The sequence below is a fragment of the Capsicum annuum genome, chromosome 1 (genome assembly GCF_002878395.1).
Source record: "Capsicum annuum cultivar UCD-10X-F1 chromosome 1, UCD10Xv1.1, whole genome shotgun sequence".
Taxonomy (NCBI): Eukaryota; Viridiplantae; Streptophyta; class Magnoliopsida; order Solanales; family Solanaceae; genus Capsicum; species Capsicum annuum.
Genome location: NC_061111.1, coordinates 253224651 through 253249838, shown reverse-complemented (window position 1 = coordinate 253249838; position 25188 = coordinate 253224651). Strand labels below are relative to the sequence as shown.

Genomic DNA, 25188 nt, shown 5'->3' with positions numbered 1-25188 from the left:
GAATATGATGTTGTTGCTGTTTGTAGGGAAAAAGAAATTGCGGTTAAACTTTTGCCCAAACATCATGACTAGCATTTCACAGATTTCCGACATACTGAACTACTTGAAATGATCTCAAGTTTGGTGTTTTTGGAACTACTAGAAGTGTGCTGGTGTTGAAATGGTCGGCATATCTCTATGATGTCTATGCAAGCAACAGAGAGTTACTTTGATAAAAAAAGAAGGATGAGGGGGAGAGCATTGAGAAGAAAGAAACGGAGAAAAAAATAAGTAGAAGAAGAAGAAGAAAGTGAAGCGAACATTTTCCACATTCTACAACACTCCTTTGTCGGGGATGTTATGTCTTCATAGATGCGTTGTGACTGAGCTGATAGTTTGGAGTCGATGATTGTAAATGAGTTTACTGAGCTTTGACAGTTGATTCTGACGTACGCGCTAACTTTCTGCGTGCGCTCAGAGGTGAAAATATAGAGCCGGAGAAATGAGTACGATCTTTATCTTCTTTCTTTGTTTATGCACACATAGTTCGAGTCAAAAACAGTAAGTTCAGTTGAGCTAGTAAAACTCGTAGTTCAGATGATAAAATTATCTATTTTAGAATTCATTTTGTGTATGCATATAAGCTCAAAAATAGTTAATATGCATCTGGCAGTAACGTATTAGGTTTTAAAATAATTAACGGACCTCTTGATAGGTAGTTTGTCTGTGCTATCATGAGAACAAAGACAGAGAAAACCAAGATCATGTTATAAATTCTGAATTTACAATTTAAGAACATGAAATCACACACTGGGCACAATCGAAACAAGAAATTACTCAGTGTATAATCAAGCAATCAGAAAGCACGACAAGTACAAACAAGGAACAATCATTGGCAGAAAATACATTACAACAAACTAGACTGGTTGAGGAAATACATTACAAAAAACTAGACTGGTTGAGGAAATACATTACAACAAACTCGACTGGTTGAGGAAACACATTACAACAAACTCAACTGGTTAAGGAAATACATTACAACAAACTCGACTGGTTAAGGAAATACATTACAATAAACTCGACTGGTTGAGGAAATACATTACAACAAACTCAAACTCGACTGGTAGAGGAAATACATTACAACAAACTCGACTGGTTAACTTTATCTCGAAACCTGTGGCTCTATTCTTCCATGAATGAAGAATAATTTGAGCATTTAATCCAAAGCATTAAAGCTACAGGTGAAATAACCCTTTTATAAGAAGAAAATTATAATACCATCGACAATTGAAAATATGAAAGTTAATTGGCACATCACCTATGCAGCGGAAACAACGTCAACTTTGATCCTTTTGTCATCAGTTTTACCTTTCTTTGTAATAATGCTCTAAATTTGACTTAAAGTTTTCATCATCCCATTCCAGTTGGCTCCACCATTCTGGTTGTCCTTCTATTATTTTGATGTTTTTGGAGGTTTGAATAGAGAGAGGCAACTTACTTAATCCGTAACACTTGATCACCGTGAGTTCCTCCAAGTGTTTCCACATACTCTGTGGCTCCCCCAACGTTCCTAGTTTAGGTAAGCGATACAAGTTTAACTTCCGAACTCTTAGAATTTCTGAGATGCTTGCTTGCTAGAAGACGCTAAGATGAAGACTGGGTGGAGGGAGGTTGTCCATTATGTTAAGATGCATGACGTTGTTCGTGATGTTTCCAGATGGATAGCTAGTACCTTTGGGGATGAACACACTTCTGTTTTTCAAGCTGGAATTGGGTTGACTGAGGTATCATCTTCTATCAAGAGAATATCTTTCATAAGCAACAAAATTGAATGTCTACCTGATTGCTTCACGAAATGTCCAAAGACAACATCTTTACTTTTGCAAGGCAATGAACCCCTTAAGAAAATACCCCAGTAATTGTTTTTGGCATTTCCAGATCTAAGAGTTCTGAATCTGAGTGAAACTGGTATTGAAGCACTGCCTTCTTCCATCAATAGTTTATGTCAACTACGTGCTCTAATACTACAAAATTGTTAGTGGCTGAAAGAGTTACCACCTATTGGTAATCTTCACAGTTTGCAAGTGCTCGATTGTGATGATACAATGTTAAGTTGTCTGTCGCATGGAATGGACAATTTGACAAATCTGAGGCTATTAAATATGCCTGTTTCTAATAAGAAGAGCATCAGCAAAGGATTTTTCCTCAAATTTCCTAGCATTGAAATGTTAAATATGTGGCGTAGCTGTCTTAGAGCGACCTCTTTTGATGAGATATCATCTCTACACAATCTGATATATCTTTTTATTAGAGTGGATAGCTCATCATTTTTCAATAGAGATTACACATGGATGACTAGATTGAAAAGATTTCACATTAGAGTTGGGGAATATTCACTTTATGTACCATACAACAAGTCAAAAAGGGTGATAAGTGTCTATGAGTGTGATATTTTCAGTAACGGAGAGCTCTCAGTTATGTTGCAGTTTGCTTCAGATTTGTACTTGGAAAAATGCAGGGGTCTCAGGAAGTTGATTGCATACAACACTTCATGGATTAAAGTTACTACATATAATGGACTGTTCTTGTTCTTTCGTACCAGTGGAAGGAGGAAGTGGACAATTTGACCCTTTGCCAAATCTGGAATACATCGAACTACGTTTCGTAGAAAATTTAAAGAGTGTTTCAGATTTCGGTCAATATTGGGGTCTAAGATTTTCTAAATTACGCCAACTGGTTATCTATCGATGTGAAAGTTTAACATGTCTTTTCAAAGATGGTGGAGCTTGTTCTGTGCCTAAGCACATGGAAGAAATTACAAGAGTTCGGAAGTTAAAGTTGTTTCTCTTACCAGAACTAGGAACGTTGGGGGAGCCACAGAGTATGTGGGAACACTTGGAGGAACTCAATGTGAGCTATTGTGACAGATTAAGGAAGTTGCCTCTCTCTATTCAAACCTCCAACAACATCAAAGTAATAAAGGAGTATCATATTGGTGGAGCCAACTGGAATGGGATGATGATAACTTCAAGTCAAATTTAGAGCGTTGTTACAAAGAATTGTAAAGTTGATGTTGTTTCCGCTGCTTCACAGGTGATGTGCCAATTAACTTTCATATTTTCAATTGTAAATCGTATTATAATGTTCTTATAAAAGGGTTATTTCACCTGTAGCTTTAATGTTTTGGATTAAATGCTCAAATTATTTTGCAAGAAAGATGAACACATAGGGTGTGTTCGGTTTGATGGAAATTTTTTTTGATCTACATTGTATTGAGATTGACCTTTTGTTGCTTCATTCAGCGAAGCATAGAAGCTGAGAAAGTACATTCCTGCACTGGATAGACACAGGCTTCGAGATAAAGTTAACCAATCGAGTTTGTTGTAATGTATTTCCTTAACCAGTCGAGTTTGTTGTAATGCATTTTCTGCCAATAATTGTTCCTTGTTTGTACTCGTCATGCTTTCTGATCTGATATTTTGATTGCTTGATTGTACACTGAGTAATTTCTTGTTTTGATTGTTCCCGATGTTTGATCTCATGTTGTTAATTTGTAATAAACTAGTGCTGCTTCTGGTTTTTAAACATTTTATATAGCATTCTTAAATTGTACATTCAGAATTTATTACATGAACTTGGTTTTCTGTCTTTGTTCTCATGATAGCACAGACAAACCACCTATCAAGAGGTGCGTCAATTTTTTAAAAACTAATACATTACTGCCAACAACGTTTATACTAGTTTTGTAAAGTTTTCAGAAAATATATTACATTGGTGAATTGATTTAAAATATGGCTTATATATGTTGATCAAATCTTCAAATATACATATACATATACAAATACATACATACATACATACATACATACACACACACATATATATACTAGTTTCACGACACGTGCGTTGCACGTGTATGTCTTGCCATGTAGCATACAATTTTAAAAAATAATATTATTATATGAAAAAATCTTTGAATAAATAATTAATATGAGAGAACACTATATAATTTTTTGTGAATGATTATTGTAGATCATGGCATGTTGATTTATTTATCCATGTAAAAATGATTGAAAATCATATATTATGTTGAATAGTTAAATTTGTATCATGCACACTTTTATATTTTAGATTTTTTTTTTTGAGTTTGTAATTTTTTTAGATAATTTCACTACTATTGGGGAATCCTATGCCAGTTTGTTCCAAATTTTGAGACAGAAAGGCATGATTACTCCTCTCCTTGGGTATGCACCTGACCCATATTCAAGAAGTTTTGACCCTAATGTACGGTGTGCATATCATTCTAATGTTCAGGGTCACAGTATTGAAGATTGTCTACTTTGAAAAGAGAAATAGAAAAGATGATTCAAGAAAAAGTGATTATAGTGCAAAACGTTGACACCTCGAGCATCCCATAGAGTTCTTCACCAGAATGCGGTACTGCAATATATGTGGGAGGCAATGAATTATGCATGGGGATTCAGAACTTATTTGCTGAAGGGAATGTGTCTGACAGTGAGGGAATCTCCAGTCATGTTGATATGCAAATCAGTGGCTAAGTTATTAGGCTGTGCAATTGAGAAGTCACCCCTCTCCCTACTAGGAAGAGGTCTGGTAGTTTGTTTTATTTTCTTTTTGTTTTCTGAATTATTTCAGGGTTGCAGTTCGGGATCTATCTTGTTTTGTCCCTTTGTCATTTATGTTCAAACCTTTTTATATTTTATTTCAACTAATGAAGTGTCCCTTTTCCTTTGTGTTTTAAATATGTGCTGTTTGTTTTCTTTACACAGTCCATTTTATGTTGATTCTAGTGATATGACATGCTTGCGAAATTTTCAGCTGGATCTTGAAAACTAGTTTTAGCGTGAACTTTGAATCAAACGGCTAAGGTTAAAAACAAAAAAGAAACATCTGAGAAAATAGGTAGAGTACTGAGATATTTGGTGACAAGTTGAAGCCTTTTCTGAAAATTAAGGCACTTATTTTGAGAATCACATGAATAACTTGGTCATTAATTTAACGACATGTCTTATTAGGTTAAATAGTGGCTTTGTGAACAGAAAGAAAATCAGCTCCACAAAATCATGAGTCATTCAATGTGAGGACTGTACAATAAAGGTGGGGTTTGCAGAAGAAATAGCGACGCACAGATTCAGTCAAAGTTAATGCTGTAAAAGATGTCACAAGTGATCTTCATCTTTCACTTTCATATTTCATGATATGTACTTGCATTTTTTTGGATTGATATGATGAAGGCATTTCATTCTACTATCCAAACATTGTATCATCCTTTATTTACCCCCATTTGAGCCTTTGTTTTATTTTCTTTCATACACCTCTTTTGGAATCAAGATAGTCAGCAAAACTCAAAAGAAAAAGGGTCGAGCAAAACAATAGAGTCAGAAAAGTTTCAAAAAAAGAAGGGAGAAAAAAATGTATCCAGAAGAAAGAAAAGAGAAGACAGTCAACAAAAGAAAAAAGAAATCAGAATCAAGCAAAAGAACATGCTGCCAGAACTATGCATTACCTAATTCTCCTCTCTCGAGGGTGAGATACGTAGGCTGTCCTACTCTGGGCTCAGTCCAACCAAATAAACAATTTAGAATTGCCCGGTCAAAAGAAACTGGGGCATGAGTTAATCCTCATTATTTGAGTCGATTCCAAAAGTTGTAAGTCCTACCCCACTTCAAGTGTCGTTTGGGCCCCATGCCATCATTTCTTTTTAGCCCTATCCAAAAGCCAAGTTACAACCAAAGAAAGACCTTCAGATCAATCTTTGAGGATGTTAAGGCTAAGCATACAAGGGATATAATTATGCATTTGGGAACTACTTGTCTTTCTCAGCATAAGAAATCAAAAGAGAAAAAAAAATGAGAGAATCTTATTGGTGAAAACCCTCACGGGCATCGTAAGATAATGGTAAGTTGAGAGAGGTAAAAATAAGAGATTCTTATCGGTGAAAACCCTCACGGGCACCATAAGACGACTGTGAGTTGAGAGAAATAAAAATAAGAGAGTCTCAATGGTGAAAAATCCTCATAGAAACCATAAGGCAATGGTGAACTGAGAAAAAAAATGAGAGAGACTCATTGGCAAAAACCTTTCAAGGTGTCACTAGCCGAATGAGGTCTTAAATGAAATTGACCTAAGGAAGCAACTCAATTTCAAGTCTATTAACTCAACAACAACTGGTAGAAAGTGTAGATGGAAAGATCAAACAACTTGATCCAAAATTCATGGCATAATCACTAGAGTTGACTGTGATTTTTGGATAATTTATTTGTTTCTTTATTTCAAATGGGGACATTCATTGTCTGTTCTTTTTTCTTTTTATTTTTGTTTTATCTTTCTTGAGTCAGTAATCCAAAAATCATTGTTGTTCTTTTTCTTCTCTTGTCTTTGAGTCAAGTCTATGTCAAAACAAGTGAGAAAAAATATGAAAACTGGCTACCAACTTCTTCAATTGTACAAAGCAAGACAGAAAGGCCAGTGCGTGAAAGAGACATGATTGTGAGCCGAAATAAGGCATGAGAAAGTTTCGTCAACAGATAAATCTGGGAACTCATGGAAATACCAAGGTTCAAAGAGTTTATCTGAGCAGCATGGCAAAGTAGAGATGTTGTGTTCTATTTCAAAGTCACTCTTAATAATCTGAGTTTGGGTTAATGATGCAGCAAGTCAATCACATATACTAATTATTGGAAGCAAGGTTGAGGGACAAGTGCAAGTGATATCGCTCAAAAGCCAAAGCCGCAAGCCAGCCACTGTGTTTCTAAACTCATAAGTTTTCTGTGATGAAACAGGAAACATATTACCTTCAACGCAAAGACTTCAAAGCATAAACACCAAGAGCTTCAATGCCTCACTTTTACAAATATAGGAAGCAATATTGCTGCACGGGTTTGATAATCAAGTCATGGTAAAATTCACATCCTATATCCCTCGGAGACACTTTCTTGTCCACGGATTTCAGTTTTCATTTACTAGGTGACACACTTCTTAAATTGAACCTTCATTTTCTAAAAGACGTACCTTCTAGTCAAGTCATTTCCCTTGACTCTTAGAAGACGTACCTCCTAGACGATTCATTCCCCTTGACCCCTAGAAGACGTACCTTTTAGTCGAGTCGTTCCTTTGATTCCTATAAGATGTACCTTTTAGTTGATTCATTTCCCTTGATCCCTAGAAGATGTATCTTTCAGTCGAGTTATCTGATACAGGAATAATCTCGGATATGGACTTAGGAGAGTGCATGTTGGACCCGAGCCTTGGCATGTACAATTAAAGTGTAAAAGAGGCCCAAAATGCACCCAAATCAGCCCATAAATTACACTAGATGGGTGCCCACTCTTTGAAGGGCCTTTTGGTCATTTTAACTTATATTTTGTAATAGGTATAGGAACATTGTAGGGTTTTTCGATTTAGTTTTTGATGATATTTGTGAATCTTGAAAGACCAAAGAACACAAGTCCTCTCTCCTTGAGGCACCAAAATCAAAACTAGGATACAACAATAGGGTGGATTCTCTTTTGTTGTTGCTTGCTTAGAAACGTTGATGCTAGAGAGGTGCAATTTGATCTTGTGTCACGTAAGAGATAGGTTTATTATTGTGTAGTGTTAAGGGTCCAAGAGTGTCCATTCTTGGGTTCTTAAGATTATACCTTCATGTGGTCTACCTACCTATCCCTTTACTTTCTTGTAATCATGTTTAGTGTTTGTGTTGTAATCTTGTGTTCTTGTTGTTATTGTTAAATCCAAATCTTGTGCCTTGTGTTCATCTTGTTCTTCACGTATTGTTTCTGTTTTGGTGTGAAATACACCTTGCTCACCTTGTATTCTTGTTGTATTTGTGAATCCAAGAGAGGTCTCCAACCGGTCCAAGGATCTTAGTGATTTGTGGACTGTTTTGGAGTGTGTTTGTGGACTATTTTTGAGTGATTTCGTGTCTTTCAAGTTTTTATCGTATCATCATCTCCTTTAATTTCTATAAGACGTACCTTTAAGTTGAGTCATCTCCTTTGATTCCTATAAGATGTACCTTTTAGTCGAATCATCCCCCTTGATTCCTACGAGACATACCTTTTAGTTGAGTCATCCCCCTTGATTCCTATAAGACGTACCTTTTTAGTCGAGTCATCTCCCTTGACTCCTATAAGATGTACCTTTTAGTTGAATCACTCCCCTTGATTCCTAGAAGACATACCTTTTAGTCGAGTCATCTCCCTTGATTCCTATAAGACGTACCTTTTAGTCGAGTCACTCCCCTTTGATTCCTAGAAGACGTACCTTTTATTTGAGTCATCTCCCTTGATTCCTATAAGAAGTACCTTTTAGTAGAGAAAAATGAAACGGGTAGAACTCGAGCAAAGCGAACAAAATCCAGCAGGGGTTGAGTTTGCTGGCGAATTTCTCGCTGGAATCCATAATCTCCGTCGGATTCAGGCGTGGCTAACCGAAATCTACCTCTCACCGTCGAAAAACCCAAAGTTTTTCAGCAGCTAAATCACCCTGAAATCAGCCTGTTTTGAGTTGATTCCGGTGAAGCTTCACCGGAAATCGTATACGGGTTTTGGGTTGTGCGATTTCTGTTTTGGCTTATCCATTCGTGTTCGCAGAATTCTGTTCGAATAATATTCAAGGAGTTTTCGCGATTGAAGTGGTTGATAGTCGAGGTTCGAATTGAGGTTTTCCGGGCGCGGTATTATCTCCGTTATATTAAAATCGATATTTGAGGTTCAATTCTTCAACTCCCTCTTTTCGTTTTGTTTCGATTTGGTGCATTGATGTATGATTGTGTGTTGTTGGTTGGTGATTAGATGATCTTGTTGATATTTGACATTGTTTATTCATGAATGATTAATCATGATATGAATTTAATGTTACCATGAGCTTGGATACTCGTTTTGCGTGAATAGTGACGTATAAAAGGGAATTTGGGGTAGAATTGAGAAATTGATAAAAAAGGTGAATTTAGATTGATTTGGGTTATTATTGTTTTGTTTACTTCAGAACAAATAGCAAGTTTGTGAACTTGATACGATCATATTTTAGGCTGAAAACTTAGTAGGCAAAGTTTAGTTCCAGGTAGGAAAATTTAGGATTCGTGGGATATGGAATGCTTGAACTATGTGTTGAATGACTTGATTTCATTGCTTTTTGGATCGAATGTATATATCATTTGGCCGGGGAATGCCCCGAGGTATTCGTGTTTATTCACCGGGGAATGCCCCGAAGTATTTGTACTCGGAGGACGTTCGCAACGAAGGCCCGAGGCATCGGATAGAGCATAGTCTAGGATTAGCTTAGAATAGGATTTATATTTTCGCATTTTTTTATTTTGGACTGTATAATTAGACTGAACATTATATTCTGGATTGTTTTGTTTTGTTGGTTTAATTGATTGTTTTGTGTTCTTTTATGTGATTTAAACACTCGTAATGTCAAATTAGCCGATACGCTCCACCAAGCGACCGTGGTCAAACCACGGACCAAGGGGTCTCTAACACCTTCCCCTCGGTCAACAGAATTCCTTAGTCGGAATCTCTGTTTGCAAACCAGTTTTAAAGAGTCAAATCGTTTTGTAAAGGATCTTTCAAAGTTGACTTGGCACACCGGGTTATGTCAAGTGGGGACTCGGAATAAAAAATGTAAATAGTCCTTTTTCGAAAATTTTTAATCTCTTATCACTTCGATAATAAAAATCCTTTCAACCCTTAAAATGATAATCTTATTTTGGAGTTAAAAAAGGGGTGTGACAAAATGTTAAATATGTCGCGTAGCTGTCTTGGAGCGACCTCTTTTGATGAGATATCATCTCTACAGAATCTGACTTATCTTTCTATTAAAGTGGATAGCTCATCATGTTTCAATAGAAATTACACCTGGATGATTAGATTGAAAGGATATCTCATTAAAGTTGGGAAACCTGCAATTTATTTGCCATACAACAAGTCAGTAAGGGTGATAAATGTCCCCTAAGTGTGAAAATTTCAGTAACGGAGAGCTCTCAGGCATGTTACAGTTTGCTTCAAATTTGTACTTGAACAAATGCATGGGTCTCAGGAAGTTGATTGCATACAACACTTTTAATGGATTAGAATTACTAGGAATAGTGCATTGTTCTTGTTCTTTCGAACCAATGGAAGGAGGAAGTGGACAATTTGACCCTTTGCCAAATCTGGAATATCTCGACCTCCATTTCGTATATAATTTAAAGTGTGTTTCTCATTTTGGTCTATATTTGGGTCTAAGATTTTCTAAATTACGCCATCTGCATATCTCTAAATGTGCAAGTTTAACATGTCTTTTCAATGATGGTGGAGCTTGTTCTGTGCCCAAGCACTTGGAAGAAATTACAATCAGCAATTGCCATCAGCTGGTAGAGTTGTTTGTGCAATGCAGCTCAAGTGATCAGGCAACACTTATCAACTCAGAAATCCCAAGAGTTAGGAAGTTAGAGTTGTACGAATTACCTGAACTAGGAACATTGGGGGAGCCACAGAGTATGTGGGAACACTTGGAGGAACTCACGGTGATCGATTGTGACAGATTAAGGAAGTTGCCTCTCTCTATTCAAACCTCCAAAAACATCAAAATAATAGAAGGAGAATCAAAATGGTGGAGCCAACTGGAATGGGATGATGACAACTTCAAGTCAAATTTAGAGCGTTGTTACAAAGAATTAAGTTGACGTTGTTTCCACTGCATAACAGGTAATGTGCCAATTAACTTTCATATTTTCAATTGTCGATGATTTTATAATGTTCTTCTTATAAAAGGGTTATTTTCACTGTAACTTTAATGTTTTGGATTAAATGCTCAAATTATTTTACAAGAAAGATGAACACATAGGGTGTGTTCAGTTTGATGGAAAAATGTTTTCGAACTACATTATATTGAGATTGCCCTTTTGTTGCTTCATTCAGGGAAGAATAGAAGCTGAGAAAGGAAATTCCTGCACTGGAGAGACAGGTTTCGAGATAAAGTTAACCAGTCAAGTTTGTTGTAATGTATTTCCTCAACCAGTCGAGTCTGTTGTAATGCATTTTCTGCCAATAATTGTTCCTTGTTTGTACTCGTCGTGCTTTCTGGTCTGATATTTTGATTGTACACTGAGCAATATCATCTTTCATTTGTTCCCGGTGTGTGATCTCATGTTGTTAATTTGTAATAAACTGGTAGTGGTTCTGGTTTTTTAAACATTTTATATAGCATTCTTAAATTGTACATTCAGAATTTATTACATGGACTTGGTTTTCTCTGTCTTTGTTCTCATGATAGCACAAACAAACCACCTATCAAGAGGTCCGTTAATTTTTGTAAAACCTAATACGTTATTGCCAACAACGTTTATACTAGTTTTGTAAAGTTTTCAGAAAACATATTACATTTGGTGAATCGATTTAGAAAATGTCTTATGTTGATCAAAATTTCGAACATATATATATATGTGTGTGTGTGTGTGTGTGAAGAAACCAAAAGGGATTTAACATCTGTTATATATATACATTAAAAAGATAGGGACTCAAAACGTCAACTAACAAGTAAACACTCTAATTGTGAGACTGCTCGTCCGCACTGTGTCTCATGGACACTCGACGACGCTGGCATGTCACATAATTTTTAAAGGTGTTTAAAGGGGTCATCTCATGATCTATTGATCTTATATGCATCAACCCAGATGCCAGATTCATATTAACTGTTTTTGAGCTTATATGCATACACAAAAATGAATTCTTAACAGATAATTTTATCATCTGAACTACGAGTTTTATGAGCTCGACTGAACTCTCTGTTTTTGACTCGAATTATGTGTACATAAACAAAGAAACAAGATAAAGATCGTATTCATTTCTCTGGCTCTATTTTTTCGCCTCTGGGCACACACAGAAAGTTAGCGTGTACTTCAGTATCAACTGTCAAAGCTCAGTAAACTCATTCACAATCATCTACTCCAAACTATCACAACTCATCGATGAAGACATAACATACCTGACAAACTCATTCACTTCACTTTCTTCTTTCTGTACTTATTTATTTTCTCCGTTTCTTTCTTCTCCGTGTTCTCCCCCTCATCCTTCTTTCTTTCTCAAAGTAGCTCTGTTGCTTGCATAGACATCATAGAGATACGCGACCATTTCATCATCATATTCTATTCGATTCCAAATTTGGAGAAGTGCTCCTTCTCCAAACCTGTTTTTCAACTCGATCTTCATAAATTCCAAATAAAGTGTTCTCCTTTCTCCGTTGCAAAATGTATAACCAAACCAATTCCATCTTTAACTCCAAATTCATAGATTCCAAATAAAGTGAAAAATATTTGTTATCTCCCTAAACGCCCACTAAGAGAACTGAACTAGCTGCAGCTCTTGAAAAAGTTTGTGTATATCGACATCCGAATTGACAAGCTCTAGCCTCTAAACGTCATAAATCCAAATCCAACAGACCATCAAGTTGGAAAAACTAGAACTCGAGGAATTATGATAGCTGTGATACTTGAAGCTGATTGAGCCTGCTAAACCAAATTGAATGCAAAATCATTTGGAACAGATCATATCTAGTCGGTGTTGAGTTCCAAAGAAAATGCTTCTGCACCATCTTGACGTTATTTTGCATGGCCTGGTAACGTCTCAGAGGTATACTTGATAAAATGTCCTTTAGCCTAGGAATATCTTTCTCAGAAACAACCACAGAAAAGGCACTCCAGTTGAGAACTTCACTAAACGGAAGGGCGAAATTTATCAGCGATAATAACTGGAACACACTCATAATATATTGCCTCAACAATCCTCGGGCTGTTCACTTAATAACCCATCGGACAAAGGCAGTACTTACTTGATTTCATGTGTTCGGGATAAGACATAACTCTCGAGACTCTATGAGGTAAAGCCCCATAAATTCTTATGGATTCATCTTTGTTTCTCCAATACTTGAGGAGTTTGGGACGTACCGGACTGTGCATATTTCCAGCAAAAAAGGAAAGAATCGGCCATTGTGACACTCTTTTTCCACCGAGGTTTCTAAGGGAAACGTCCTTCCCAGAAACAAATAGTCCTTCAGATATATCTGCATTCCAGAGGGCTTTTATAGTGTTTCTACTTAGCTCCTCATGGTCCTTTAGAGTGTAATGTCCCTGTAAGAATTTGTTAAGACATAATAGTAAGAAAACGTAAAATACTCGCCAATCGAAAGCGCATAACATTCCAAATCAACGACCAGAAAAGAGTTCAACACATAATAATTGCAAAAAAGGTTTTCTTATTTATACTATATACCCCCTCCGTTCCACTTATGTGCATGGGCTATAAATCATCTCACTAAAGGTAAAATGAGAATTTTACAGTTGATTGATGCACGGTTCGAAACTCGATGGATAATAGATCCGCTCCTCTAACCTTGGCATGACTCTAATCCACACATGTTGAGCTCTTACCAGTAGATCAGTCTATCTTTTCCTTATAAAACTCGATGGATAATAGATCCTCTCCTCTAACCTTGGCATGACTCTTATCCACACATGTTGAGCTCTTACCAGTAGATCAGTCTATCTTTTCCTGTATAAAACTCGATGGATAATAGATCCGCTCCCCTAACCTTGGCATGACTCTAATCCACACATGTTGAGAACTTACCAGTAGATCAGTCTATCTTTTCCTGTATAAAAGTAACTCCAACTTGCCATGAAATGGACCTTGGGCCTAACTCGCAAACCACCAGCCCATTCCCCAACCAATGTGGGACTTTTACCCACTCTAACACCCCCTTCACGCGAAGGCCCAATTGGCACTGGCGCGTGGACCGGGAGCCCAAAACGGGGATGGACCTGGCTCTGATACTATGTCAAGAAAATGGACCTTGGGCCTAACTCAACCTCAAAAGCTAGCTCATAAGGGGAGGATTGCCCAAGTCCATATAAGCAAACCGCTAGTCCCTTCCCCAACCAATGTGGGACTTTTACCCACTCTAACACCCCCCTCACGCCTAGACCCAATTGGTACTGGCGCGTGGACCGGGAACCCAAAACGGGAATGGACCTGGCTCTGATACCATGTTAAGAATGGACCTTGAGCCCAACTCAACCTCAAAAGCTAGCAAACCACTAGTCCCTTCCCCAACCAATGTGGGACTTTTACCTACTCTAACACCCCCCTCACGCCCAGGCCCAATTGACACTGGCGTGTGGACTGGGAGCCCAAAACAGGAATGGACCTGGCTCTGATACCATGTCAATAATGGACCTTGGGCCTAACTCAACCTCAAAAGCTAGCTCAAGAGGTTATGATTATCCCAGTCCATATAAGCAAACCACTAGTCCATTCCCTCAACCAATGTGGGACTTTTACCCACTCTAACACCCCCCCTTACGCCTAGGCCCAATTGGCACTGGTGCGCGGACCGGGAGCCAAAAACGGGAATGGACCTGGCTCTGATACCATGTCAAGAAATGGACCTTGGGCCTAAATCAACCTCAAAAGCTAGTTCAAGTGGGGAGGATTGCCCAAGTCCATATAAGCAAACCACCCGTCCATTCCCCAATCAATGTGGGTATAACACAACTCTCCATGTGTAAAATGCAACTTTAAAAGTTTAGGTCCACAGAAGAATGATAAGCATGCATACCCAATCATGGCAAGCAACACGAAAGTGATCTGAGCCACGTGTTCGGTTCCAGAAAGGATACTTTGCAGCTAGCATGTTCACATAGTTCCGCAGGAACACTGATAACAGCTTAAGATTATGTGAGTTAGGCACATATTGTGCCCTTTGCAACTGACGTGCGCTATATGGCAGATAGAACAGGGGAACCTTTTGTGGAACCCTTGTCACGAACTGGTGACTATCCTCTATCAGTGGAAGGATTCAATTATTGTCCTTCTGCAGTGGAAGGGTTCAATTATTGTCACTCATGTTGCATAAAGGTGGATTCAGAATTCTAATCCTTTTAAGTTATTGAGTTCTATATTAATAATATGTATATATTTAATGAATTTACTGTGACAAATGCATGATGGGGAGCCTTGGAGTAACCGATAAAGTTGTTGCCATGTGACCTCCACGGGTCCAAGCCTTGGTAACAGCCTCTGGCAGAAATGCAAGGTAAGGCTGCGTACAATACAACCTTGTGGTGGGATTCTTCCCCGGGCCCTGCGCAACGATGAACACATAGGGTGTGTTCATTATGATGGAAAATGTTTTCCATGAAAGATGAACATTGTATTGAGATTAACTTTTTGTTGCTTCATTTAGAGAAGTAGAAAAGCTGAGGAAGGAAATTTCTGCCATCGAGAAACACAAAGTTTCGAGCTGAAGTTAATCGGCCTGGGTTTGCTATGGTGTATTTCACGTCAGATGTCTTAAGTTTTTTATATCAATAATTGTTACTTGTTTGTACTATCTGTGCTTACTGGTTCAAATATTTTGATTGCTTGATTGTACACTGTGTAATTTCTTGTTTCGACCAAGAAAGTTGAAGAACATATTAGGATTCAACCTAATCAAAAACGTAAGAAAGTTTTCATAAGAAAGTTTAAGGGAAAAATGCTAATGAAATATTTTCCAAATTATTTAACCAACCGAACATGAGAAAACATTTTCATCCGTACCAAACACACCCTATAGCTTATTCTCTTCTTTCTTTTGTTATTGTATTATTGGTCCTTTTTTTTCAATGTTAGCATGCTTGAAAATCAAACTTCTGAACATGTTGAGATAAGCATCCAGTAACCCCACCTCCCCAAAAAATGGCCAAAGTTGCTATGACGCACTCCAACTTTACAGGGGGTTCTATTACCCCTTTCCCAAAACTCATTTTTAGCATACTTTGTCACTTTTTTGTGCTGACGTGGTACCTATATTGCATAAAATGGAGCCCACTTCAAAGGTTCTACGTCAGCTAAAATGGTTGACAAAAATAAGCTAAAATTTAGTTCAGGATGGTAATAGGGTCCCATAAAATTGAAGCATGTCGTAGCAAATTGATCATAGTTTAGGGGTGTAGTAGATGCAGAGAAGGATCCTTTAGTCAAAAGGCATCATAGTTGTTTCTTTATGGGTAGGGACTCTTAAAATTAATGTATGGCCAGACTTTAGCCCATAGTCTTCTAAAGATAACCTTCTTTGTCTTTTTTTCTGTTTGTGTTTGTGTGGTTGTTGGCGTTCTGCAGTGGATGGGTATGTTCAATTATTAAAAATCCTCTTGCACATAGGCCGAGCTCGGAGTTGAAGCTTACAGGTTCGAAATTTTAATTCTTCTAAGTTGTTGAGACGTTCTAAATTGATTATTTGTACTTATTTATCATATATATTAAGAGAAATGCAGGACCTCGACCAAAGTTATTGAGTTTGACCTCTAGTAACACGACACGTGGCAAAGCTGTTTCTGAAAAACCACCGCTAACAAGTAATGACATGGATGAACTGTTTTGTAACTGCGATGGCATAAACGAGCCAAACTTTTAATGGATGACATAAATGAGTCATTTCTGATAATTCGATGACATATTTGAGCCTTTTCCCTTTAAACAATGGTCTCTTGTTTGTAAACTGTAAAATCGACAATTCGCGTCCAAAGTTAAACAACTGTTTTACGAGAAACTTTAACTAATATGTAGATTGTGATTACCCTTAAATATCATGAACCAGAGAAAGAAGCTTGTTGTATTTTAGTTTTGATGATTTACAAACAATAATTCAAGGAATCAGGTACGTGGTGTGCTGATTTAACAATCAAAGGGAAACGCATACAGCTCTAAGTTGTATTCCCTGTTTTGGCTAGTAGTGCTGCAGCGGTGATGTAGCTGTCTTGCTGACACCTGGATTAATATTCGTTAGAATTTCACTGAGTATGTTGTTGTTTTTCGTAAATTTTTAACACGATATTGGTTCAGGTGTTGGTTAAACTTACCTTACCAATCCTAACGAGACACCTATCCAATTGAATTTACATATTTTTCTCGATTTATTTTCGCAAATAAAGAATCTTTCTGAGACATTAAATGTCACGATCCGAACCAGGGCCTGGCCGTGACGAGCATTTCGAACCATGGAGGCCCGAAACACCCCTATCTGTCTGGTAATCATGCACCTAATTCATATGATCAAAGTAATGTGGAGGAAACACAATAATTCGGAAACATGGTCATGAATATGAAAAGAAACAATAACGGGGAAATAAGGTTCCTTCAACATCAATCAACCTCTAAACAATTGTCTGTGAAAATCTCTAACAAATGACTGAGTCAAGTAACCATATATAAACTGGGACAAGGCCCCCAGTAGACCCCAAAACTGAATATAATATAAAAGGACTACAGGACATAAGACCTTCTGAAACATAAAAGGCTCACCACTTGTCTCTGCAACTCTGTCTGAATGATCTACTGATTCTCTTGACCCCTAGATTGAGCCTCTGAACCTGAGAGGTTGGAGAGGGGAGGGGGTCAGTACAAAAGTACTGGCACGCAGAGATATCAAAACAAAACATAATATTTTTACAAAATATAGTTGAGAGCCATTATAAAGCAATTTCGTATCAAATCATTTGAACACACATGGGCGTAATGCAATAGTTTCTCAACAACAATGAAATGCAACTGAGCTAGGTGGAATACCCTACATAATTTACACCAACTGTCTAACCTCGGTTGCCGCCGAGATTAGAGTATAAGTGAAGGAGAGACACACAAGACCACGAAGCATGGTGTCTCGACTCACTAGTAGTGCCCAAGATCACTTAACCCGGGCTCCTACTTAAAGTCCCAATTTGGGAGTGACATAAAGTCAAGTACACAAGATCACTTAGCCTGGTACCAAATTTCCGTGTCGGCAAACACGTTTTCCAGCGATGAGCCCTTACACTCAAACGCCTTCTTCGGGCATCCACCTATCTCATGTAAAATCAATGCATTCGAATTTCATCTGATTCAATCACATATCATATTCTATAGGATATCGTCATACCCCACTTGCAAGCCATCAATATCACTTCCACATATGCATTATCATGTAAAAATCAAGGTGCTTCATAATTTACAAGTGGTGAACAATATTTATTTCAAATTCATGCTCTCTTTTGTTGGTCACAATATGATATGGGGTATCAAGACATTATTATGGGAATTTGAAAGCAATTTATCATTCATATTTATCAAACTTCCATGGAAAATCTCAAATCACATATGCATGGTTTCAACCATTGAAGTATATAGGCAAGCAATTCCCATGACATAAAGAAAAATGACTTAGAAATCATATTGAAAGCAAGTTATTAGCATTTGATTGAAAACTCCCATTTAAAAGCATGCATGTTCATAAAAACTACTCTATTTCCAAGGATATTAGATGTTTCTTGAAGCTTGCGGATTGGTGATTCCAAATATGTAATTATCTTCAAAAACCTACGGTCGAATCTTGAACTATTTGGGTTTTTATTTTGAAACCCTAAGCAGAATCCTTGAGCACTTTTGATGAATGAAGGTGTATTTTGGGGTCCTTGGAACTGAATTTCGTGTTTTAGGGCTAAGTAAGGGTGGAAAAAGATCATTTTGCCCCAAAAACGGAATGTTTAAGTCACTTGAATTCTTTACATAGGCACCGCCAATTCCATTGCCTATGTTTACATAGGCGCCGCCTAGGCTATCGCCTATGCTTTCCGGTGGCCATGAGCGATTGGTTAGGCGACGCATATCACTTTGAAAGGCCATAACTTCTTGCTCGGGTGTCGGATTTTAGCAAAATTGGTATCGTTGGAAAGCTAACTCGAAGACCTATCATTTGACACATAGTAGGATCCCTAATTCGACATATATAGGGAGTTATGACTGATGGAAGCTGACAGACTTTACCACGTCCACTAAAACTTAGCCGATCGAAATAGTTTCAACTCTTCCTTGAGTTGAAGGACCTCTATGGTCTAAATTCAACCTTGAATGGATTCACATGCTACACAATTAATTGACATGCTGTATTGGCATAGGATTTTATGGCTTCGGGATTTATCAACACATCGGAATCATGGTCTATATTGTAGCCCGAAATGTGGGGCGTTACATTAAAAGACACTCATGAGTGGTCCAAATTGAAAGTTGCTCCAATAATTCTGCCTTTTTTATGTTACTGTACAATGGACATGCTTTCTTCCTTTTTTGAAACCCTCGTTAAACATGTGATGCATATATATCCCCTCAACTTTTAACAAAAATAATGTCATGTGACTTTAACAAAAACCCTCGCCAAATTTGCTATGGCATACTTCAAATTCACAGGGGTCCTATTACCCCTGAACTAAATTCTAACACATTTCTGTCACCCTTTTGTGATGGCGTGGCACCTTTATTACATAAAATAGCGTCCACGTCAAAGGTGCCATGTCAGCTAAAAAGATTGACAAAAGGTGTCACGTCAGCACAAAAGGGTGACAAAAATGCGCTAAAATTAAGTTCAGGGGTAATAGATCCCCTATGAAGTTGGAATGTGTCGTAGCAAATTTGATCATAGTTCAGTATAAGCTTTACTCAAAAAATATATATATCACTCATTTTCTTTAACTCAGCCTCTACAGTGTTACTCCAATAATTGTCATTGCCTTTTTCTTTACTTATTCTTTTAGTTCTCAGAATTCTGTATCAAACAAACAAGAATAAGTCAGTTTAGCTTTATTTGATCATCTTTTCATATCAGAATAGTTCAATGGAAATAATAACTACTGTTGTATCTACTTGTGTTGTTGAGGTGGGGAGGTTTATGTGTAGATGCATTTATCCTAAGATTGAAAATGTTGTTTGTTTCTCGTCAAGTATTGATAATCTGAGGAAGGAAATGGCGCAGCTAACAGAGTTTAGAGACGATATCGAAGCGAAGGTGGAAGTAGCGGTGCGAGAAGGCTATAAGCCAAAATCAGATGTTATCAAGTGGATCAAAGATGTTCACGAGCTGGAGAAAGAATGGGAGTCTATGCAAGAAAGCATCACAGCGGCAAAGTCGCTTACATATAAATGCTGTCCAAGTTTCAGTCTTCGTTCGGATGTCGCCACTCAAGCACGGAACATCCAAGATCAACTTTGCAAGCTTAAAGAGATTGGAGAAAAGTTTGGATCCAATATGGTGGTAGAAAACTACCGGATGGAAAAAGTTGAGTACATCCCGGTATCATCGATAGAAGGCCAGCCAGCTGCAACAAGGAATCTCCACAAAATCCTCCAACTATTGGAAGATGATAAGGTAATCCTAAATTGTTTAGTATTTGGTAACTACTAAATTTGTCACATGAGTATTATTAAACACTATATTTGTGTCACAAAAATGAATAATGTTAATAGGTAGAGAGTTTGCCTTACAGAAGTTCGTGAATATGCCTTTTGTAATTTTGCCTTTGCGTTGGGCGCGTAATTATAATATTTTGATTGCCTACTTAATTTATTGACTTAACACATAAATAATTTTTTGATTGCCTAATGATTGGGTCATAATATTGGTGTTTGATGGAGAAAATTTGGTTATTAAGTCTCTTCAATTAGAAAAATGGCTACACAGAAAATTTGGCTATTAAGCCTCTTTAAGTTTCTAATTAGCAAAATGGCCTACTCCTATTTTCTCATTTGTCGGATTGATAATCGATTGTCCATAAATAGGTCGGATCGATTCAATTTGAAATTTGAAATTTAGGGTGAGGTGACAATTTTGTGGAATTCTAAGAAGCAAATATAACCATTGAATACATTTTTCACACTAAATTTGTCTAAACGTTTTTCGATTCAATTTTAAGATTTTAAGAAAGTCGTTGTGCATCTTGTTTTATAATAGAACATAATGCATATGCAAAGAAATTAACAAACATGAGATCAAGAGATTATAATGATCTAAGCCTCCGATGTTCTTATTTCACTAATTTTCTAAATTTCTTCTGTGTGTCCATTGGTGCATCTTTCACTGGGTAAAGTTATTTGGATTTTGAATCCTTTCAGGTATGCATCATCGGTGTGTGGGGTACCGGAGGAGTTGGGAAAACTACATTGGTGAAGAATCTGAACAACGAGCTCTTAAAGAATGTGCCAAGTTCCAAACTGTCTTTTGGCGTTGTGATATGGGTTACAGTGCCCAAACCACCAATAGACGTAAGAAAGATTCAAGAACAAATTGCCAGCAGATTAAACGTAAAGGTAGATAAAGAGGGAAGTGATAAAAGCATTGCCGGAAAAATCTATCGAAGGCTCAACGAAGAAAAGAGTTTCCTTCTCATACTAGATGATGTTTGGGAAGCTATAGATTTGGTTGATGTAGGTGTGCCCCTACCTGAAGGTCCCGCAAGAAGCAAGGTAATTATAACTTCTCGTTCTTTGGAGGTTTGTAGGCAAATGAAAACAGACACAGAAATGAACATATTCACACTGAAAGAGGATGAATCTTGGCAACTTTTTGTCAAAAATGCGGGAGATGTTGTCAATCTGGAGTATATTCAACCATTGGCAAAGAAAATTGCAAGAGAGTGTGATGGTTTGCCATTAGCAATCACTGTTATTGGGACGTCTATGAGAGGGAAGACAAGGGTTGAGCTCTGGCAAGATGATTTGAAATCACTTAGAATGTCCGAACCTCATGACAAAGATGTAGAGAAAAAAGTTTACAAGGTCATCAAGTGGAGTTTTGATTCTTTAGAATCTCAGGTTATTGAATTATCCTCAGAGCAAAGAAGCAAACATTTGAACAAAAAGAGAGGTGATATTCAAAGTTGTTTCTTATATTGCTCCTTATATCCAGCAGCTATTCGGATAGATGGTCTCATACATTGCTGGTGGGCAGAGGGTTTCCTCGGTGAACATGACACATATGAACAAGCCTACAACAGGGGAATCACATATATTGAGAGGCTAAAGGATGCCTGCTTGCTAGAAGCACATAGGTTAAATTCTGTGAAGATGCATGATGTGGTTCGTGATGTTGCTAGATGGATAGCTAGTACCTTTGGGGATGAACACCACTTCTGTTTTTCAAGCTGGAATTGGGTTGACTGAGATATCACTTATTAAAATACCAGCTTCTGTAAAGAGAATATCTTTGGTAAGCAACAAAATTGAATGTCTACCTGATTGCTTCACGAAATGTCCAATGACAACATCTTTACTTTTGCAAGGCAATGAACCCCTGGAGAAAATACCCCACGAATTCTTTTTGGAATTTCCAGCTCTAAGAGTTGTGAATCTGAGTCAAACTGGTATTAGAGAACTGCCTTCTTCCATCAATAGTCTATGTCAACTACGTGCTCTAATACTACAAAGTTGCTCTAAGTTGAACGAGTTACCACCTGTTGCTAATCTTCACAATTTGGAAGTGCTCGATTGTGAATATACAGAGTTACGTTGTCTGCCGCAAGGAATGGACAATTTGACAAATCTGAGGCTATTAAATATGCCTGTTGCTAATATGAAGAGCATCAACAAAGGATTTTTCCTCAAATTTCCTAGGATTGAAATGTTAAATATGCCACATAGCTGTCTTGGAGTGACCTCTTTTGATGAGATATCATCTCTACACAATCTGACTTATCTTTGTATTAGAGTGGATAGCTCATCATTTTTCAATAGAGATTACACCTGGATGACTAGATTGAAAGGATTTCTCATTGAAGTTGGGGAAACTCCAATTTATGTGCCATACAACAAGTCAATAAGGGCGATAAATGTCGACGAATGTGAAATTTTCAGTAACGGAGAGCTCTCAGGCATGTTGCAGTTTGCTTCAGATTTGTACTTGCACGACTGCATGGGTCTCAGGAAGTTGATTGCATACAACACTTTTAATGGATTAAAATTACTAAAAATATACTACTGTTCTTGTTCTTTCGGACCAGTGGAAGGAGGAAGTGGAAAATTTGACGCTTTGCCAAATCTGGAATATCTCGAGCTCCATTTCGTAAATAATTTAAAGAGTGTTTCTGATTTCGGTCAATATTTGGGTCTAACATTTTCTAAATTACACCAACTGAATATCACTTATTGTCCCAGTTTAACATGTCTTTTCAACTATGGTGGAACTTGTTCTGTACCCGAGCACTTGGAAGAAATTATAGTTGACGATTGCCGTCAGCTGGTAGAGTTGTTTGTGCAATGCAGCTCAAGTGATCAGACAACACTTGTCAACTCAGAAATTCCAAGAGTTCTGAAGTTAAGTTTGTACAAAGTTCCCCAACTAGGAACATTGGGGGAGCCACAGAGTATATGGGAACACTTGGAGGAACTCAGAGTGAGCAATTGTGACAGATTAAGGAAGTTGCCTCTCTCTGTTCAAACCTCGGAAAACATCAAAATAATGAAAGGAAAATCAGCATGGTGGAGCCAGCTGGAATGGGATGATGAAAACTTCAAGTCAAATTTAGAGCATTGTTACAAAGAAAGGTAAAACTGATGACAGAAGGATCAAAGTTGACGTTGTTTCCTCTGCATCTCAGGTGATGTGCTATGTAATCTCCTTATTGCAACTTTAACATAGTTTGTTAATACATATTACAAATATCCTACTTAAACATTATTATAATTAAGTCATTTACCTCCCTGGAAAAACATATGCTTTTACAAAAATATTTTTAAACATTGTTAATAACACTAGCATATTTTTTGTTGCTTCATTCAGGGGATTAAAAAAGCAGAAGAATGACCTTCCTGCACGTGGACATAAAGTTTCGAGCTAAAGCTAACCAGTGCGGTTTGCTGTCTAAAGTTTTTTCTGCCGATAACTGTTCCGACATTTGGATTTCTTGACTGTGCACCGAGTAATTTCTTGTTTCATTTGTATTATGTGATTATCTTGTTTATTTGTAATAAACTGGTATTGCTTCGGTGTTAAAGCATTTTAAAGCATTCTTAAGCTGTACATTCAAATTTTAGCACGTGCATTTGATTTTCTATGTCTTTGTTCTCAAGATAGCATAGACAAACCAGCTATCAAGGGTTTCGCCGCTGCACAAGGTTCCATGATAAACAACAGAGGGTGTTTTGGTATGAGAAGTCAATTTCTGCATATAGTTTTTTTCCACTATCAAAACATAAGAAAGTTTTTTTCATATGACAAGTTGATATGTATAATTATAATATAGTTATAAGATAAAGGCGTTGAGGGAAGAAAATAGAAAAAACTATTGGAAGTCGCATTCAAGGATGTTCATCTGAAAACATTTGGAAAAATCAATCCAGTTGATTGTATGTCGGAGAACTTAGCTATTGTCACTTTAGAGGGCTAGCATGGTGTGGAAGTAGTTCTTCAAGAAAGTTCTATAGATGACAGTGATTCTTATGTCCTTGTTAGTGCCTCCAAGTTTATCTACCATTCCAATTTTGTTTGTCAATTCTAACCCCTTGCCTATGTATAACTAATCCATTGCGACAAAAAAATCTTCATTAGTCCCTCAATATGAAGGACTTTAGTATTCGGATCCATAGGAGTGTTAATGTTTGCATCCCATCGTTCCTGTCTACTTGAGAATGTCATCTAAGGCATACTTGCGTTGCAAATAATAATACATGATCTTGACTGAGCAACTTCAATACCTAAAAAATACTTCAGCCTGCCGAGATCTTTAGTCTGGAGATGCTGAAAGAGGTGTTTCTTCAAATTAATAATACCAAAAATTCATAGTTAAATATATTGTAAGAGTAGAGAGTTGAGAGGGAAATTCACTTAGGTGTACTTGGGGTCTTTCCTCTTTCATTGTTAATAATATAAAGACAATTGTTTTGACGTGGATGTTGGATCATTCGGATCCGAACCAAGTTAAATCTTGTGTCTTTTCTCTTGCTCTTTATTTCACGTTTCCTCTAACAGAAAGTCCAACCAACTTCCGGCAAATATAACCTGACTTATAGAACCAAATATGATGCAAGAGTAGACATTTTCTAATGGCAAAATTAAGTATGCTTACCTTGGAAGTCTTAATTTCTACATCGTCAACCATGATCTGTTTTGACAGTGGTCTTAATAGGCAGAGGAAAGGGCAAATCCACCTTCACAAAGACCACGTTAATCAGGTTCACATTCTTTCTGACAAATCTGTTACACTCAAATGCACGAAACATCGTAAACAGTGAGGTCCAGCAAATAGTACTTCTTCATTCTGTGTTTGAACAAACTATACTTGCACAATCACCGTTTCATGTTCTTATTATATCATTGTCATAATACAGAAGCATGCCTTTTAACTTGGCCTAATCTCATTTATGCCCT

At 37.3% G+C, this 25188-nt stretch overlaps 1 protein-coding gene and 1 pseudogene across 1 annotated transcript; one reads left to right on the top strand and one right to left on the bottom strand.

Moving 5' to 3' along the window:
- Nucleotides 1-11936: 11936 nt before the first annotated feature.
- On the bottom strand, nucleotides 11937-15156 carry LOC124899217 (annotated as a pseudogene).
- A 4376-nt stretch (nucleotides 15157-19532) lies between these two features.
- Nucleotides 19533-23843, top strand: LOC107850978 (disease resistance protein At4g27190). Its single transcript, XM_016695848.2, is given in 4 exon segments — nucleotides 19533-20196; nucleotides 20940-21950; nucleotides 21952-23419; nucleotides 23602-23843. Coding segments are annotated over 3 exon segments (2961 nt in total). The 5' UTR covers nucleotides 19533-19665; the 3' UTR covers nucleotides 23371-23419; nucleotides 23602-23843.
- The last annotated feature ends 1345 nt before the right edge of the window (nucleotides 23844-25188 follow it).